The following is a 19,708-nucleotide window of genomic DNA, read 5'->3' as shown; positions in this document are numbered from 1 at the left end:
TAAGTACAAGGGAGTCTGGTCTCTGTTTTTGATCTGTGAAGGAACTTCGGGTGGATTGGAGCAGGCATACTCCTTGCTTGTCCGCACCTCCGGTTAAAAGTTGCTGACCTAATTGGAGCTGTGTTTGAAAAATAACTGGGAGGTTTTGATTGGGGCTTACATCCCCTGGCCAAGCCGAGATCGAGTCGTTGAAAGTTGATCCGAAGATATACACTCCCGGGGGTTGAGCAGACTTTTTGGATTTCCTTGACCGCTGTAATGGGGATAATAGGTGTGGAGGGGGCGCGCTTATTTCGGCCAGTTGGTCCAGGGCTCCGGGCCTTACTGGCTCCTGAGACTGGGGCTGTGGATGAGTAACAATCATAGTTGGTGTTTTTTTGAAATAGGCCAATAAGTTTGAATGCTTCATGGTTTTTGGCATATCTGAGCTCTTGCCTTTCTGACTTGGGTGGCTGCAGCAGGTTGAAGATGGTTTTGCTGCGGTCGCTATTTCCTCGGGACCCGTGAGGGATGAGTGGCTACCCAGGTGGGATTCCTCTTTGGGTGCCCGCTGCTTTGTATTCCTCCGTTTGGGCGCCGCTGTGATCTTTCGTACCTTCCCCGATCTCATTGCCTCAATTCAGTGGGGCTAAGGTGAGCTACACGGGCTATTAGGAACCCGAAAGTAGTCCAAAGGAGAGGGTTGCTATAGCCTTAAGTTTCTGATAGTTGTGCAATGGCTCTGCTGTTGAGGGGTTGGAAGAAATTCTATAGCCTTGAAGCACTGATGGATCAGGTCAGTATATTCACTCCGAGGGCACTGCAGCTGGTTGGATCACCCCGATCGGGTCCACTATAGTTTGACTGACCCTGTCGTTGGAGGCAGCCCAGTTGGATAATGGGTGATTATTTAAGTGACGCTATGGCGTGCACCGGTGCGCTGTCTGTGCCTGACGGCACCCTAAGGTGCTTGACGGTACCTTAGGGTGTGGCACCCCCCTGCTCCTTTATTTCCTAGCCCCTTCCGCCTAACCCTCGACCATTGGCACACACCCCACCCCCCAAGACAGGTCTCAGGGAGAGTCTAAGCCTTGGGTAGGGCCACACAGGTATAGGACCAGGTCTGGCCGACTCAACCAGTTGATGTCCTGAACTTGTTGAGCGCGGTTAGGGCGGCCGTCACAGGGCAGATTCCGGGGGGGGGGGGGGGGGGAGCAGCCCCAGAGCTAAAAAGAGCAGCCGGATACCTCACACGCCCGACCAGCCAGGCTGGCGGGTGAATTGCGCAAGAGTATTGACGCAAGGCAGGGCGATGCAGGGATGCAGGGTAGGGCTCGCCAGGCGGCCTTCCAGGCAGGCAGGAGCAACACAAAAGATACCTGGGAGACACCTGGCAGTTCTCCGAGGTAGGGGGGTCTCTCGGCGGGCAGGTAGCGGCTCCACGCGACTGCGTGCGTTTTCAGGGGAGAGGGGGGGAGGACTTGCACTGGGTTTTGTCGAGCAGTTCTTGCTGGCCAGCCCTACCCCGCCACAGCCGACAACCGACAAACAACCGGCAGCCTGACAGTGGTGGGGCGCCTCACCGCACCCTCACTCCCTCCCACACGGATTAGCCGACTTACCGGCACACCACCGCTCTCACCGGAGACCCGACTTGGCCCGAACCGAAGCTCACGGGACCCTGCGCGGCTTCCCGACCAGGCCCGCACAGCACAGCTCGCCCGCTGCAATCCTGCCGCAGCCTCCGTCAGCCCCCGCCCTCCTCACACACGCCACACCTGCCTGACGGCACGTCCGAGGATCAGCCGCAGTTTTCGTTAGTGGGGCGCGGCCTCGTCAAAGAAGCACGTGACGTAAATGACGTAAATAAATGGAGTACCATTAAATTGGGTGGTTGTAACACCTGTTTTTACAGCGTTTATAAACGTAAAGAACTGTATTAAAAGCGAACAACATATTTTTCAAAAACAATTTTTTACTGCTACCAATGTAAGTTTTTGGGGATGTAGTGATGTTATGTTGTTCTATGTACAGTAGGAATGATGGGATACTGTTTGCATGGTGGAATTATTACGGGATGTGAGGATTTGGGCGCATTAAATGATATTGCTGTCCGGCTGCACCATGGAATTCACTCGCAAAAACTGTCTTGGGTCCAGTCAGGCTCGTTGGTGCAACCTTAAGCTCAACTCTGGGTAGCTATGTCTTTGAGCAGCAAGGCTTGAACAAAGGAAATTGTGGAAAGCATATAACTGTACCCAATAACGAAATAAGAAAGTTATGCAACATGAAAGAAACACGACCACAATTTATAAAAATGGATTATATTTTATCAATTTTTAGAGACCAAGATGAGCAAACTCTGGCAATACAGATTTTCTAAGGAAAGCTTAATTTTTTTAATCCAACCACATACAAGCATTGGCAACTGTGAAGTTTAAAATAACTTCTGAAAAGTCCAGCGCCCCTCCAGCATCGACTTGCGCTGTGAAAACCGTGATCTAACAGACCGCGTTGAAATGGCCCTCGTTGTATCGTCATACATCCCTTTTGGCCATTGAGGATCAGTGTTTTGGGAAGCCCAGCGGCAGCAAGTAGAGAATCTTCTGCAGTGGCTATCAACTGGTGTGGGTTCCAAGGGGTTCAGTCCACTGTTACTTTGAGCCACTCCTTTGGTCTGGGCAACAGCTTTTTTGTGAGTCAAGCGCCACAGGCACAGTACTCTCTTTGCTAGGTCAAGGTGTAGCATGTGCAGTTCAGAAGACGGTGCAGCCTCTCTTTGTGCAGTCTAGGGATCAGCAGGGCAGTCCTTGTACCAGTTCCGACATGATCTGACGTTCAGGGTGCCATATTTATTCCCAGAAAGTGCTCAGGGGGGCTGTTGTGGTCACTAGCCAATGGGCTACCAGGTCTCCTCACACTTGGTGATGACATTCCGGCTATATGTGGTATCTAGCAATCCCAGAGTGCACTATTCTGTCTCCTCTCAAGATGTTGGGACCCCTCGTTGGATGTCAGGAGCTTAGTAGCCCACCCTGGAGGTGCGGCTACCTGTGGGCTACACGCCCACGGGAAAACTGGTTTGTGTACTGGTCTTCCATCTCTATCCCGGTCTCCAGCCTATCTACCTGAACAAAGGGCAGACCCGTCAGGAGTGTGAACGCCATCTTCCCCCCAAAGGTAGCTTTGCCTTCAAAGTTCATCTTTTGGGATAACACCAGAGTGGCTTCCTGCGAAAGGGACGTAACACCTCGTCCTGTAGCAGGTTGCTATTATTTCTAAGCCTGGGAGTCGTGGAAACAAATCCCAGGCTGGCAGAAAGCTGTCTGTTTACCAGTGGCCATTTGAGACCACTGGGCAACAACTTTCTAAAAGTTGCATTTCTTTATTATTGACATAAAATTCGACATGGGCATCAAGTTGGGTTAAATGCCACAATGAATTTGATACCCTACTGTACCCAGCTAAGTAGTCCCATTCTTAAGTTAGCCGGGCTGAGGGATCAGCCAGTAACCCTGTGTTAGCCAACATGGCTACTAGCCCTTATACATTTTAGAAGTCTTGCTGTTAAGACAGATATAAAAATAAATGTCCTACTTAATATTAGAACATTGGAATGCTGAGAGCTCCACTATAGAGACAGGAGTAGCTCCGGGCTTACAATGGCTTGTACAAGCACAGAGCTCCAACACTCCAATAATTTTCTTCATGTTTCTCCCTTTTTCATTTAGAACATTCAACCTTTAGTGGGTAAAATGTCCTTATAGCCATTCTGCTTTGGGCTATAAGGTTGTTAAAGGCCCTCACCCTCATTACAGGTCCGAGCCTCCCTCAGGTTAAGGGCCTTAAAGACTGGTATAGCCCTCAGCAGCAAGCTATAAGGCTATTATATACAGCTCCCTGCCTTAGGGCTCAATAGGCCTTCCCTAGGAGCGACTTTCATATATAGCTAAGGGAAGCAGGGGAGGGCTTGCCATTAGTTTAAATGCAAAGTCGAAATAGCAGTCTTACCACTGCCCTTCCAGTCTGCAGTGGCAGACGGAACCATTTTATACATTGTCACACATAGGGTGGCACAAGCAGTGCTGCAGCCCTGGGTGAACACTGCCTTGCAGGTCCTCGGTACCATATACTAGGAACTTATAAGTAAGTCAGTTCATGCCAATTGGAGATGGCTAATTCAACATACACTTTTTATAGTGATAAGACACCCGCACAGAGGTCTCATTAGTAGGCCTTAGTGCACTCTCAAAGTAGATAAACCAAACAGGATCAGTCCCAAAACGTGGGGGAGAACATGCAAAAAGAGGCATTTACTTTCGGAGGACTTGTACTTTTCTGCAGCTGCTCAGTGTAGGAAAGTGCCCTTTTTAGGTTTCGCCTGGCGTTTACTGCGCAAGCAGGCAAAAACTTTTGTAAACAAGTATGGGGCTTCGTTCCGCCTCTCTGTCCCATTGGCTAGCTCCATAAATGGAGGCTAGCCATTGGAACAGAGATGCGTCACTCATTCCCCGAGCAGATTCGTGGGCGTTCCCACGATTTTTACTCATCCCGCCCATTTTCGTGCGTCATTGCGGCGGTGGGCGGATGTTATTTTTTTTTTTTTCTCGTCCTGTTTTGGTCAGTTTCAAAGTGTCCTTTGCAGGAGTGGGCTGCGAGATTGAAGTTGCCAGGATGCGGTGGGCTGCGCGATTTCTTTCCTCGCAGGTAAGCGGCATTTTTAAATATGTTTTTTTTAATCTGGTTTTCGCCCCCCCTCCCGCTGTCCGTGTGCCCGTTCCCACGCCCTACCCCCCTCCCGCTGTCCGTGTGCCCAGCTGCAAACAATGGCTGTGACAGGGAGGCAGCTGGGACCATTGAAAAGGGTTGTTTAAACAAACCAGCTCAGGCTGCATCGTTTGACTATGCACTAGGATCATTTCGTTTGTACGTAAATAATTCCTTCCTTTTGCATTTCTGCTGCACCGTTGCACCTATTTGTTCCCCCTGCATAGGATGGTTTGTGTGCCTTTATACCCAGCCCGCCACTGTCTACCAAGGGCTTATCCGTGCGTGTTTTGCATCAGAATGTTTGCTTTTGGGGGGCGTAGTTGCACGACGTTCGTCTCTAAACCCCTTACAGTGCTCGGCATGTATGTATGCGCCCCCCCGGTCTATGCTGCGTTCTGTAAAGAATCCTACACAATTCTCCGTAAATGGCATTTGCTTTGATCGGTGCCCGTATCTTGCAGTGTAGTGTATTCAGTTGCGGATTACACTGCATTTTATCTCGCCCCCACTTCGCGAGGATTCACCCCGGATGGCTTGTGAATTAATTACAGTTCAGAATCACTTATTAGTTTTATTAGAGGCGCTGCCCTTATCGAGCGCAATGCCCTTCCTGTGAGTGCACCCCCGTTTACTTTTATTAGCGAGTGTGATATATTTTAAGCCCCATCCCACGCCTCTGCTTTGAACATTCATAAGCCATTTTGTGGAGGGTAAAAACATTTGCACCGGGTCTGCCACGGTTTTGCCCTGTTCAAAAAATGCATTGTATATGTGAGAGCCATATCTTGCCATCCATCCCAATGCTTGGCCAGTTTTGCATGTTTCCTTCGAGAGAGAGAGTGAGAGTGAGAGTGAGAGTGAGAGAGTGAGAGAGTGAGAGAGTGAGAGAGTGAGAGAGTGAGAGAGTGAGAGAGTGAGAGAGTGAGAGAGTGAGAGAGTGAGAGAGTGAGAGAGTGAGAGAGTGAGAGAGTGAGAGAGTGAGAGAGTGAGAGAGTGAGAGAGTGAGAGAGTGAGAGAGTGAGTGAGAGAGTGTGAGAGAGTGAGAGAGTGAGAGAGTGAGAGAGTGAGAGAGTGAGAGAGTGAGAGAGTGAGAGAGTGAGAGAGTGAGAGAGTGAGAGAGTGAGAGAGTGAGAGAGTGAGAGAGTGAGAGAGTGAGAGAGTGAGAGAGTGAGAGAGTGAGAGAGAGAGTGAGAGAGAGAGTGTGTGTGTGTACACACACACGAATGGCTGTGTATGGGAAGTTTTTTATGACAAGTGGATTTGTGGTTGCTTCTATGTGTGATTGTGTGCGTTTGTGTTTCTAACAGTATGTCTGAGAGTGAATATGTGACTGTGTGTGAGGGACAGTTGTCTAATGAATGGACGTGTGACCATGTGTGTGTGATTGATAGTTTTTTTATTTCAGTAATTTTTATTGAAAATTGTATTTACATGGTGCACCAGGTGGGCATGAGACTGCTGGTGTTTGCTGTATGTGTATGTGTGAGAGTTAACATGCAGCAATGTGTGTGTATGGTTGCATGTGCGACGAGTGGGTGTGTAGCTTCATGTGTGTGTTTGACAGTGTTGCCATGAGTCAACGTGATGTTAATTGTGTAACATTTGCAGTTTCTGTTGCCTGCTGTTGGTGGACCCGAGTAGCGCTTGGAGATTAGAACTTTCCCTTGATCTATGTCTTATTTATACCATCTACTTGCAGAATAATAGATCCACTTCCTTGTCTCCGTCAGGAGAATTTATTCAAAATCAATAAGGGAAAATAAATGTATATTTTAAATGTAAAACTCAAGTAAGTAAGCTTCATTCATCAAGGGCAAAGGCGTACCGCAGTCCTCCTGACATCCCACTCCGGCTATCAGCCTCTTCACAAATCCTCTTCCTGTCTTTCTTGTTAGATCCCTCTTTCTGCCACTCACTCCTTTGCACTTTTCCCTGCACCCTCTCGTCTATCTTTCATCACTTTTCCTATTAATCCTTTGCGACACTCCCTCTGTTCTTTATATCACTATTACATCTATTTCTTGTCTCTAATTTCCTCAAACTCATTATCTTTTGCTACTCCTAAATGTATGCTCCCCAGCACACTACCCCTTTCTTTCGCCCTCTCTCTTACATCTATTTCGAACGTCACATTTATATCACTTTGTCCTATTTACTGTTTTTCATATCCCCATATCCCTTTTTTCTATATTAACCTTTCCACAAGCTTTCTATTTCTCACTTTTACTTGCAATAGAGAAATATTACTGAACTAAATGTGTATATTCTGTTAATATCTCATATCAGCATGAAGAAGGAGGGGTTAGAGAGCCTGACAGCATTTTCATTTAATGGTTTATGAGTTTACATCATCGTCTACGTAGCCTTTCAAGAGCTAATATTCACATCTATAACAATCATCTGAGAGCCTACATAATGCATGGAACTGGCAATAATAGAGGCCATCCTTGCTGACAATTAGTGTTCAGACAAAAGAACTCAGTAGGGATTTTGTTGGCTGACATCATGATTTTTGCAACATTTCAGGAGCTTACATTCGCATAGATTTGGACTTACGTTATTAATTAATCAGCATTTCCGGAGCTTAGATTGTCATGGATCAAAGAATTTTAAAGCATCATTTGGGATCAGTAATCAAATTACCTATTTCAGTTTCAAGTCCTGTTAGTATCACATGAGACTAGAGGAGAGAAGCAAAGGCATTTCTGTAGAAGGTGATTCTTCAGGCACCTTATGGTGGTTGAACGAGTAGTCTAGTCTTAAAGCGAAGGTTAGGGATATTCATAACTCTGGAGCCTCACCCGAGAATCTGAATTTATAGGTAATAATTACGTATGCTTCTCCTCAACCTTATATGGCCATGTTTTGGGATTTTATCCTATGGTTAAATATTTTTGTGCTTAAATATGTGGTAAAAGTACACCATGAGCATGCATGATTTGCCTTACCATTTGTATAGGGTGACCTGGGGGAATGCCGGGTGGTAGGAAATCTGTGTCAGCCCAGTGATCCTACAACTTTCCCATGAAACAATTTGAGAAAAATTAGATTTTTTCAGCAGAATTTAAGGTTTGCAGGGGATTCTGGGTAGGGAAACATTGGGGGAGCCACGCAAGCCATACTTCACTGGACTGCCCAGGATGTCTAGTTTTCAGAAATATGTGGGTTTCATACGTTTCCCTTGATGGCCGCTGATCCTGATGCCAAAAACCCATGTGACCCCCCTTGCAAAACCAGGTTGTTTTGCGATAGGTAATTTTGAAGTCTCCTCAATACGTTTGAGCCAGCAACGTGAGTGAGGTACCATTTTTAATCGGGAGACCTGGGGAACGCTGGGTGGTAGGAAATTTGTGCCAGCCCGGTGATCCTCCAACTTTCCCCACACAAAAATGAGAACATTCCGATTTTTTCAGCAAACTTTGAGGTTTGCAAGAGATTCTGGGTAACAGAACCTGGTGAGAGCCAGACAAGTCACCCCATCCTGGATTCCGCTGGGTGTCTTGTTTTCAAAAATGTATAGGTTTGCTAGGTTTCCCTAGGTGCCGGCAGAGCTAGGATTCAAAATCTACAGCTAGGCACAGTGCAAACAAAGGGTCAGTTTTCACTGTAAAAATGTGGTGTGTCCACGTTGCGTTTTGGGCCGTTTCCTGTAGCGGGCACTAGGCCTACCCACACAAGTGAGGTACCATTTTTCTCATAAGACTTTGCATTCCTCAAAGTGGGTGGAATTTTGTGGATCCACGCAGATTTCAGAATTTTCCACCACATAAATATGAGGAAAACTTGTTTTTTTGGGGAGAAAGTTTGAGGTTTGCAAGGGATTCTGGGTAACAGAACCTGGTGAGCGCTAGACAAGTCACCCCATCCTGCATTTCCCTGGTGTCTAGTATGCAGGATTGCTAGGTTTGCCTAGGTGAAGGCAGAGCTAGGGTTCAAAATCTACAGCAAGGCACTTTGTTAAGAAATGGTCAGTTTTCATTGTAAAAATGTGGTGTCCACGTTGCGTTTTGGGCCGTTTCCTGTCGTGGGCACTACACCTACCCACACAAGTGAGGTACCATTTTTATCTGGAGACTTAGGGGAGCACAGAGTTGTAGAGCAACTGTTATTACCTATTGACTTTCAATGCATTTCTGCCTTCCAAATGTAAGACAGTGTGTAAAAACGAAATCACTTTGAAAAAGGTCCTATAATTCACATGCTAGGATGGGTACCCACAATTTCGCAGATGTGCAAATAGTTATTGTTTCTAAACTCTATATTTTGTTCCCGTTTCAGAAATACAAAGATGTCCTTCATACCGATTTTCCCTGTTTATATTTTCCCAAATGAATTGCTATATACTCGGTACACAATAAAAAAACATAGAAAGACGCTGCTCAGTTATTGGCTCTGGGTTCCTCGATATCTTGGTGAACCTACAAGTCCTAAATATCCCCACAACTAGAAGGGTCCAGTAATGGTATATTGCTTTAAAAAATCTGTCATACTTAGAAGAAGTTACAGGTGAAAACGTTGGCACAAATGGCTGGTTTTGGTTTTTTTAACTCGTTTTCAATTTTTCCTATTTTGAACTATTAGTTTCTATAAGAAAACCTTTAAGGATCTACACCAGTGACTCCCTTGCTGAATTCAGTATTTGGTCTACTTTTCAGAAATGTATAGCTTTCCAGGATCCATCAGTGCTTTGGTTGAAAGCACAAAAAATAGCAGAAATAGTCCCAGTAAAATACCAAAACGGTGTAACATTTTTTGGTTTTCTGACAAAAGTCTGCTGGTCCATGAAAGCAGGAAAGATGGTGATTTCAGTACCACAAACCCGATCTCGATACCATTTTCAGGGGAAACACCAGATGCTTTCATATGTAGCCCTTTTTTCCAAAAACAAAATGTAGCTGTATTTTGGCAAATTTCTGTGTCCCTTCCAAGGGAATCAACAAACCCTGGGTACCTTTAAAATCCCCATGATGTTGGAAGATAAGGATGCACATTTGGCGTGGATACCTTATGTGCTCCAAAATTTACAGGAGCCTAAGCGTGAACTACCCCAAACAGCCAGAAAAAGGCTTAGCACAGGGGATAGGGAAAGGCCTAGCAGCGAAGGGGTTAATAAGCCCACACTGATTCCAGTGATGAATGTATTGATACATGCACGCAGAGGGTACCTTAGAGGTGCCATTTGAAAACCTACAGACTACCTGTGTACTGGCAGACTGGTGGAGATCAGCCTGCTACCACAGACAGGTTTCTGACCCCCTGCAGGTGAGAGCCCGCGCTCGCGGAGGGCAGAAACAATGTCTGCTCTGGCCACAGGTGTTTTCACCCCCTCCAAGCAGGATGGGCAAGTAATCAGCATATCAAGGCAGGTGGATCCAAAGGCCCCTGCTGCCTTTGATATGCAACCCAATGTTTCCCCAGACAGGGGAAATGCCACCCACTGCCCCGGGTCCATTTGGCACCAGGACAGGTGGAAAAATTAGATAGTCAGGAGGTGTGTTCCCCTCTCAGGCTACTACCACCCTAAGCTGGGCTACCTGAAGTAGACACGACATTTATAATTCACTTCCCACAGGAAAGGTTCATATAGAGGGTGTAGATACCATAAAGACAAGTAGCCTATTGGCTATTACGTGTCACTTTCCATAACACCCCTAAATTGAGTATTTAGGTGGCACCCTTGACACCAGGAACTTCGATTTGACGGATCAAGAAGAGAGGACAAAGAAAAGCAGCAAGACACAGCGAGAACTGAAGAATGCTGTGGACTTTTGATGCCAAACCCTGCCTGCCCTGACTTAGTCTCGACAATCGTAACCAGCAACTTGTCCTGCAGCTGTCCAACTTCCAAGAACCCCAGGAGACTGCCAGCCCTTCGCAAATTGCCAAGCAATCTCCCTTGGAGTAGAGGAGCTACTCCCCTGTTATCCACTGGCATTGAACATCAAAGTCTGATTCACTGAGTTGCTGCTCACCGGCTAGGCCGATGCCCCCACCCCCCGAAGATGTGCCTGCGCTCCTGAAGGTCAGCTCTGTCCCCCACCAAGTGTGAGGACACTAAGACCAACTGGAGCCGCAAATGACCAATACCCAAGGTACCGGACCAGTTGCACCAAGACAAGACCAAGCACCCCTTCGAGCAAAGTCAGCACAGCAGAGATTCACTTCCACAGGGGCCCAGCTGTCCTGATTTTGCACTCTCAACCGGCGAGACCGACAACCGCAAGGCCCTTGGACGCACAGAGCCCAACCGACCTTTTTACTCTGCACCCGAGCACCCCAGCCCGGGTACCAACGTACCAACTGTGCCCCCTTGTTCTCAGGACCCTTGTGACTTGAGCCTCCCCATTGGGAGGTCCTAAGTCCCCCTCTGCAGCCTGTTTCCAGGTGACAGCCCTTCCTTTTGCCAGCATAGCGCACACTGTTACCAACCCGGCCAGCACCTCTGCACCCGGACGCCCCAGGGCAGGTAATGAGTAATTGCTGGTGGTACTTTGGACCTTGGCCCCCCTACGACCCTAAGTCCCGAAGGAGACCACCAGAAACCGAACTTAATACCTGTATGCTACCTATGTCTTTTCTCTCCATATGAAATCATTGTGCGTAAAGGCGCATTCAAGTGACGGTTCTACTCCTGCAAAATTCAATATTTAAAAAAGTACTTACTTGATAACAAAGTTCTTGGTATCACAAATTATCTGAAAATATGACTTCTTTTTATAAATTTGTCTCTGCTTTATTCTTGAGTGTGTGTATAATATATTTCCTCTGTAAGTACAACAAATGCTTAGCACTACCCACTGATATGCCTAACTTCTCGCTCACACTACCACAAAAGAAAGCATTTAGGATATAATTTGAGCCTCTGTCAACTAACTGGGGTTTGCATGGACTCTCAACACAGTGTACCTCGTTTTGGTCCACTATCTAAAGAGCCAGCTTCCTACACTCAGCACTCCATCATTGCTGCTGCTCCAGGTGTACTCTACCTGTTTATTAAACACTTTAGTTCACCAAAGGGCTGCATCTGGCATAACACCTAACAAATAGTGGATGTACCGGAGATATGAGGCTATATTTAGAGCATTATGGCTATACCAGGCATATTTTGGTAGAACGTCTGGCATATCACAACTTGTATAAAACACAGAAAACCAATCAATGTACAGAAACAGCATGCTTTGTGTATGCTCGTTTTGAAAACTGCTATTTCTTGGAACTTTCCATAATTTTTGAATGGTTATCGATTCTACTTACTGTACAATATGTCGTCTATCCATTTTTAGAATAGACATCTTGTGACCCTAGCGACGCCAATAAGAGATCTTGGGGAAGTGAACTTTTAAGAGCTTTGCGTTAGGTGACTACAATTAAAGTCAGACGAAAACGTGTGATTTGAGTGCGCACGAGAAATGCACAATACTCTAAGACACAAGCCTCATTGGAGTTTGATGCAAATCACACAAATGACCTTGATGACACTGGAGCTGTACTTGCCTCCCCAACTTTAACTCACCTGAAAGAGATTTTGGTTGTGTTTGTTGACTTGGGTGCTACATACCTCAATAATACTGTGGCTGTACTTGTTTCCCCGGTCCCAGCTGCCAAGCTGCACCCCTCTATTCCATGGCAGGAATCCATTGCAGGCCTCCGTGGCAAAGAGGAAGTAGTCAGGGAAGAGCTTGTGAGTAGTGTCAAGGGTGAGGCCAGCAGGAACAAGTGGATCGAAGTACCAGTGCACCGCAATTCCATGGATGTACTTTGCAGCATGGATGTCACTCAGAACCTAAGAGGGAGAAGGAGACCATATATGGGTAAGACATTTGGACAGCGATTTAAATGTCACAGTAATCGTTGCCTCACATATTCAGTTAGGCCTGTCTTAATGACATCCAAAAGCACAAAGTATACACTTAGGGCCTGATTTAGAGTGCAGGAGACAGGATTTATTCAGTCAGAGCAACAAAGAAAAGTACTCCTTCGCCCTGACTGAGTGCCCATCCTTCACATTTAGAGATGCTGAACAGCCCTGTTGACCTCTCTTAACAATCGAAGCAACCGCCGTCACAGCGGTTCCTGTCAATGACACAGCACAGCGGGATTTTGTTTTTGAAAACAAAAACAAGGACTCAAAACCATGAGAGTTATCTCCAATGGTGGAGGGTCAGTTAAACATTTCACTGTCCCTTACTGCCAAGTTTTTCACAGCGGTAAAGTAAAAGCGAATACTGACCATTAGGCTGTCCACTTGAAAATCGGGTGTGCAGTTGGATAGCCAAAACTTCAAAGACCTATCCTCCGTTGGGCTGTCGGAGGAATTAGAGATGGAGCATAAGGTAAACCCACCTTCATATCAGGTGGGCGGGCGGGTCAAGGATTTGGCAAAGAGAGTACTGTCACAGTTGCGACAGAGTACTCTCTCAGCTAAACTCAAAATCATGCCCATAGTACAGAGAACAGATACATATTTGCAAGAGTGAGACTACAGCATTAGTTTTTAAACAAAATTCCTGGTAGGTTCATGGACAAAACCAAAAGTCTAGTCTATTGATCACTTGAGGTGCACATAAGAGACAAAAATATGTTTTGCTCCCCAACAGATGAAGTTGTACTCCCACAAGGCTGAAAACTGTGCAATTACAAATTCTGGCATGTGTTCTGTGTAATCTGTTCTATTTGTGAGATCTTCTAAATGGAATTGTATTTATTGGCAAACATTGATTTACACAAACAAGATAATTTAGCAACTAACATAAAAAACTGTAAAGAATAAAAGTAATTTCTGGGATTCCAATTTACCATGTCAATTAAAAAGTATACACAAATGGCATTCAGGAGTTAGAAAGGACAGATGGAATGTTTATTAGATTTTTTCTTTTTTATAAAAAAATATTTAAATCTCAACGTCACTTCCTGATGAAAAACATTTATGACCTTTCAAAAGAAAATATGTCATTTTTTAAACAGAAATGATGACGACTTGATATTTACAAAAAATTCTCTACAAAATATGTTAGACTCAAAAACTCAGATTTGCCAAATTCTTGAACTTTTCCTTAGTCAGACTAAATTAAATCTCTTGGTACCCTACTGTGGAACACCCGCGTCATAGTAAGACCAGATAAGAGGCTGAGAAGCAAATAGCATGGATGAACTGTAATGGTATGGATAGGGAATCTCTGTTGCTTACACAGAATGCCCTGTCAATGGTGAAGGGTGATCTCTCCTCCGGCATGGTCTCCTCCGGCATTGGTTCCTCCAGGGTTAATTTGATCAGATTTTAGGATGAAAACTACAAACCAGATGCTGCTGGAGAGTCAAGTGTCACATTGTTAGAAGGCTCCTCAAAGAAGATTTGAACAGTTTTGAAACTCTCCATTTCCCTTTTGACTCGTTCTAAGAAAAGAATCGCCTTCATAGCTTCCTGCCTTGTGCACCTAAGCTTTTGAGCAATTGGCCCTTCCTTTTTAGGGCGAGCTTCAATGCAGTGTGCATGTGCTGCTCTGTAAGGCATGCTGTAATCCCTCTGTGGGCTAAGGCCACACCCACCACTTTCCATTTGCTACTTCGTGTGACTATCAAGATTGCTTTCTTTTAATTGGTGAAACGCTGCACTTTGCCCTGCCTTTGGGCACGTTTTCACTTTCCTGGAGACTGCCATTGTTACATGTGCCCTTACTGTTGGGTTTATTCATCCTTTGTTCAGCGCACTCTTTAGTATTGAATGGTCCTACGCTGTTTCTCACTTCCCTCAGCCCACTCCCTCCCTCTATGGATATCTAGGATCTACTGCTATATTTGAGCGCTATCCCTTGTCCGTGCGCCTTTGCTCGCACCCACACCTGTTGTCCTTGTTCACCTCCTCCCCGTCCCGCCTGCTCTCCCTTTTCTAGGCACATGATCATTTTTGGACAGTCACAGAATCGAATGCACTGACTTACAGAGAGAGTTTTTTCTTTATCTATATCCATTGTCATGACTATGCTTTTGTCTGTGCCTGTACAGCTTCAGTGCCCTTCTGTGCCGCTCCCCTCCCCACTGCTTTGTTATTGTTGTCTGCACAGCTGAGCACCTGGATCCCGGCCGAGCCGAGACCCCAGTAGGTCGCCGTACACCACACTAAAATTTCCTATTCCAGATTTTCCTTGTCGTCTTCCTCGCTTTTCCATTGTGTGTGCCTGGCCCTCCTCCCCTGTAGCTTTCATTTCCCCTGCCTTTAAGGGCCAGACACCCGATTCGCGGATGATTAGGAAACCTCATTAAATGCATTGCAAGGTGTTCGTTTACTCTGAGAGTTCAATTAAGCTAAATACAATGCATGGCAGTTTCTGTTGCCCACCAGTTTATTCTAGTCCATCGAAATGTCTCCTGCCATAATTTAGCACTTTACACAACATTTAAATAAACCATGTGATTGGTGACTGCTACGCCTTCTTCCAAACTCTGATCTGTTCCTTTAACAGTCTTCAACTTCATATGGAAAGAGGTAGTATGCAAACACTACTTAGCCTTCAGCTGGATATAATGGAGACAGTCACAGAATCAGACGCACAGACTTTGAGAGTATTTTTTTGAGTTAAATCCATTGTATCTGCTGCCCACCCATTTATTCTAGTGCATCGATGTAAAAAAGACCCATCATACGTCACTGTCATTGTGGTTTACATATCTGCATCTCATATGTTATTATGCCCTTCCATCCTGTTTTGTATGTTAATTTCAGTGATGGACCATTAATACCTTCATAAAAAGAGATCCGCTTTGCTGCCTCAACATTTTCAAAAGATCATAGATTCCTTAAATGCACCCAATCTTTTTTTCCTGGTGCAATTAAATATGCAGGTGCGTTTTCGCATCAAATAGAATAAACGTATTTGTTATGCCTGGAAAAGAGAGACCTCATCAGCATTTCAAATCATACTGGTGTCACAAGGCATTAACTCTATAAAACGTTTTTTTTCTGAGCTAAAACGGTTGCCTTTTACGATACTCACCAAGACCAGTGTGTGTGGAAGCAAATTTTAGTACTCACAAAATTCTGAAGCCACACCATGCCAGGTTTTCAGTCGAAGCAATGAATAAATATTCGGGAGGAAACCCATCCAGAGCCTTTGAAGAATGGCCAAAGTGCCCAGACTTTAGCCAGCCGAGCTTCTCATACACGGATGCGCCATGTCACATTTGCCTAAGAGGAAGTGAGGTAGCCCAAGTTTCTGTGGAAGGCATTAATACACTTCAGGGTTATTATTTATGTTTTAACAAGATATTCCTGCAAATTAGCAGCTATAAGAAGAGCAATAACTCCAGCAGCTGTGAGTTGGTAACCCTTCTACCCATAGATAGTGTGGAGGAACCACCACCACAGCTTCAGCGTACTGAAATAAGGTCAGTTCTCTGCATCAATTGGCACGACCAACTGGAATTCAAATGTGGCTCGGGCCCACAACAGCACACGGCAACTGCAAATGTGTCAGTCAACTTCAGTCATTGGTTCTCATGCCCTGTGAGTGTAGGAATTACACTTACTTCAGTGGCAGGTCTTGTGAGTGAATACTTTATTTTGTCAATGGTTCTTCTTTTCATTCTTTATCAATTTTTAAATGTTTGGTAATCCTTGTGTGTTTATGCTATTTTTCCAGATTACAATAATTCAAAGCAAATAGCATGCTTTCTTTGCACCAATAAGAATCATATTTTTCAGTGAACTTAAAAAGGTTTCTAAACTTTTTCCACCCAATCTCCTCTATTAAAATTATAAGTGATTGTTATTTGTTTTTTGATTCACATTTTTATTGGAAGCATATAATTACCATGTTTAAGTAGAAGTAGGTTTTCTTTTGTCGGGATGTGCTTGCAAAAAATATATTACCTACTTGCCATGGCCATAGCTATTGGCTTCACCAATGATAAAAACATTTTTTTTAAATAATTAACTAGAAAGCGTGTAGTATTTAGCCGATTTCCTTGTTAAAAGTGAGAAGTAGGGGCAGTGATATTTTTCTCCCAGATATAGCCAGCACTAAGCCTTACTTTGCATAAACGTTAGAGCTATGTGGCTGAAGACATTCACATTGGCACCCTGACAAAATGCACTGCAACTTGTTACTCCTGTGTCTTAAAGTGTCACAGAGAGACAGGGAAGCTTAACCAAATGGCTAAATTATTTTAAATTTATTTTACAAGTGAAATTCTGTGCAAATCACCTGTATATCTACAGGTGAATCAGTTTGTGGTGTATACTATTCTATCACTATCTCCTATATTTAATCCTGAAACACAGTTGCTGCAGAGGCGCTTTGCAAACACTTGCAGTGGCCATGTGTTTTGTGTTTGCTTATACTGTTCCACATTGGCAAAAAGCATTTTTTTTAAATTTTTTGTTGATGTGGAAAGAGTGTTGGCAAAAAACAGTGGCAAAGACAAAAGGTCAGGTAAAGCATTTAAAAGGTTGAGATCAATTGGCGTTGCCAATGTTTCTTAAATGTTGGGTTGACTCTGCACTGCTCTTTATGATCGGAGGAGAGACATTTCTTCTTAAAACTATCCCATTTGGCCGCCTTTCCTTTTGGTATTTGCACCTCAGATTTGCAATGCTCCTCTCATCTCACTCAGTATTCTCTCTAAACATGAAGATGTGCACAGAACTCTCAAAACCTTCCTCTTCTGCTAACTGCTCAGCATATTTGTGTAGGAAACTGGGTTATTGTTGCAGTAGTCTCCCCACTTTTTGCCTGGTATTTAATGCAAATTTGACTGAAGTGCACTAGGTCCCAGCTAACCAGGTCCCCAGTGCCAGTTGCCAAGACAACTTGTCACTTGATCCCCAAGTGATCAGGCCTTTAGCACCTCTAAGTCCCTAGTAAGGGTTACCTCTGGTACCTAGGGCACTTGTACTAGAGAGGGTTCCCAAGAGCTGCAGCACATCTTGTGCCACTCTAAGGGACCCAGCAACAAGCTCATGCAGACTGCCACTGCAGGCTGTGTGACAAGGTGCTCTAAAAAGTGAAAACATGAGCTGACACGCTTGTGTGCCATGGACCCTAAACACTGCATGTCATTTTTGTAAGTCACCCCTACAGTGAGCTTCTCAGCCCTTAGGCAGGGTGCATTATATTACATTTGAGGGCATATCTGCATACCTCTGTGCTGACCAGTTCCATTACTGACAGTACAAGTCAACAGAGAAGCCATCTCAAGGTGTGTGCTGGGCACTGGTCAAAACGAGTTTCCCAGCTACATAATGGCTTCATTGAAACCTATAGTGTTTCATATCAAACACCTTGTATTAATAAACCCACACGGATTCAGTAATGGATATATTAATACATGCACCAGAAGGTACCTTAGAGATACTCCCTCAAAACCTGGCAACCTCTAGTGTATTGGCTGGCTGGTCCTGTCCAGCCTGCCACCACAGACTCGTTAGTGACCCATTGTAGGTGACAGCCCGCGCTCTTGGAGGTCAGAAACAATGCCTGCTCCGGCAGGAGGTGTTGTTACCTCCTCAAAGCAGGATGACTAGTAATCAGCGCACCACGGTACCGCAGTGTTTGTACCTGCCCGAAGCCTGTTTCCAGCACTCCAGGAGAGAAGCCTGTGCATCGCTTGGGAGACTACAACTCCCATTAATCCCTGCAACTGCCATCGCGCATATAAGCGCGGCACGTTCCCGTGGCACAGGACGCGCCTGTGCCAAGGGCGGGCCTGTCATCGCCTGGAAGAGGCTGGGCCGGGCCCACCCTCTAAGCAGTGTTTCTTTGGGAAAGTTCACAACGTGGCCCAGCAAAGAAGGTGTTTACTTACAATGGGTAAGCGTAAGGTGACAAGCCAACAAACAGGGGGGGGGGGGGATAGTTAATTCCCTTGACTCCTTCCCCACAACAGCTGCAGACGTTCTATCACAAGACATAGAATTAACAGAGCGCCGCCTCTCATTGGAGGAAGGCAGGAAAGGTGAGACCTTTTTAGAAGCCGGCTCCGAGGTTCAGCAATGGATTGGGCTCTAAATTACCCCTCAGAAACTTTGTTTGAATCTGGGTCTTGTGTTTCTGCAGACTCAATAATAGAGCCAGCAGTTACGAGGAAAAGAGGTGGTGGGAAACAGAAGCTAAAGTCCCTGAAGGTCCCAAGAACGATTAAAACCACTCTAGAGACAAAAACATTGAACCCGTCGCCTTCGCTATCTGATAAGGACTCCCTGGCAGCGAAAAACGATGTACTAGAGTAAAAACACATGGTCTCCTTGCTGCTTCAGCCGTTGATCCAGAGATGGTGGAGGATTGAAGAAAGATCAATGGTGGGACAACACTTGAAAGGGACCTAAGCATACCTCCACATCCAGCTTCAGGTAGATTTGCGCAGGCCCAAAGGAGCTCTAGAAGGGGGGGTGGGGAGGGGGTTTGGACCCAACTTATCTAATTTTTATGGTCCACAGCTGGTCCAGGACTGCACTATCCTAACCGCGGACCACTCCTTGACCCTAGCATCCTCCAAAAAAAAACGGCACTGGGAGTAATATAAAGGAGTCACGGAATACACATGTTAATGCAGGTGGGAATGTAAATAGCGGGGGACGGGAAAGGGAAGCGGTTTCGAGCATAGACCAGCAGCCGCCCGTGCAGGTAACAGCGGTAGGGCGGTGGGGCCTGTTAGGGGGGGGGTTTCGACAGACGATGACGAGGGAAAATTAAATAAGTTCCCCTCTTCATCGTCCGTCGAAATCCCCCCTCACCCAGACCCACCGCTCTTAACTGCATGGGCCTCGGCTGGCATAGACCATGGAGCTGCAGGGCAAAGCAGAAAACTGTTTCAAACATTAGATCTCCCCCAGCTGCCTCACCTTTTGTTTTAGTGCTGGTAAACATCACGAATCAGAGAGAAGGCCAAAGGGAGGGGACGGAACAGCTTATGGCTAAAGTTCTTTATTGGTTCTCTACCCATGCAATAAGTTAAGTAATTAGTG

General features: G+C 45.5%; 1 protein-coding gene across 2 annotated transcripts in view; it reads right to left on the bottom strand.

Moving 5' to 3' along the window:
- GBA1 (glucosylceramidase beta 1) overlaps nucleotides 1–19,708 on the bottom strand; it is a 107,488-nt gene that overhangs the window by 31,059 nt on the left and 56,721 nt on the right. For both annotated transcript variants that reach the window (XM_078671568.1, XM_078671567.1), the window contains one exon: nucleotides 12,308–12,532. In XM_078671568.1, the coding sequence (XP_078527694.1) occupies nucleotides 12,308–12,532 (225 nt within the window). The remainder of the gene's footprint in view (nucleotides 1–12,307; nucleotides 12,533–19,708) is intronic.

This window comes from Lissotriton helveticus, chromosome 12 (genome assembly GCF_964261635.1).
Source record: "Lissotriton helveticus chromosome 12, aLisHel1.1, whole genome shotgun sequence".
Lineage (NCBI taxonomy): Eukaryota > Metazoa > Chordata > Amphibia > Caudata > Salamandridae > Lissotriton > Lissotriton helveticus.
This window is presented reverse-complemented; position numbering and strand designations above follow the sequence as displayed.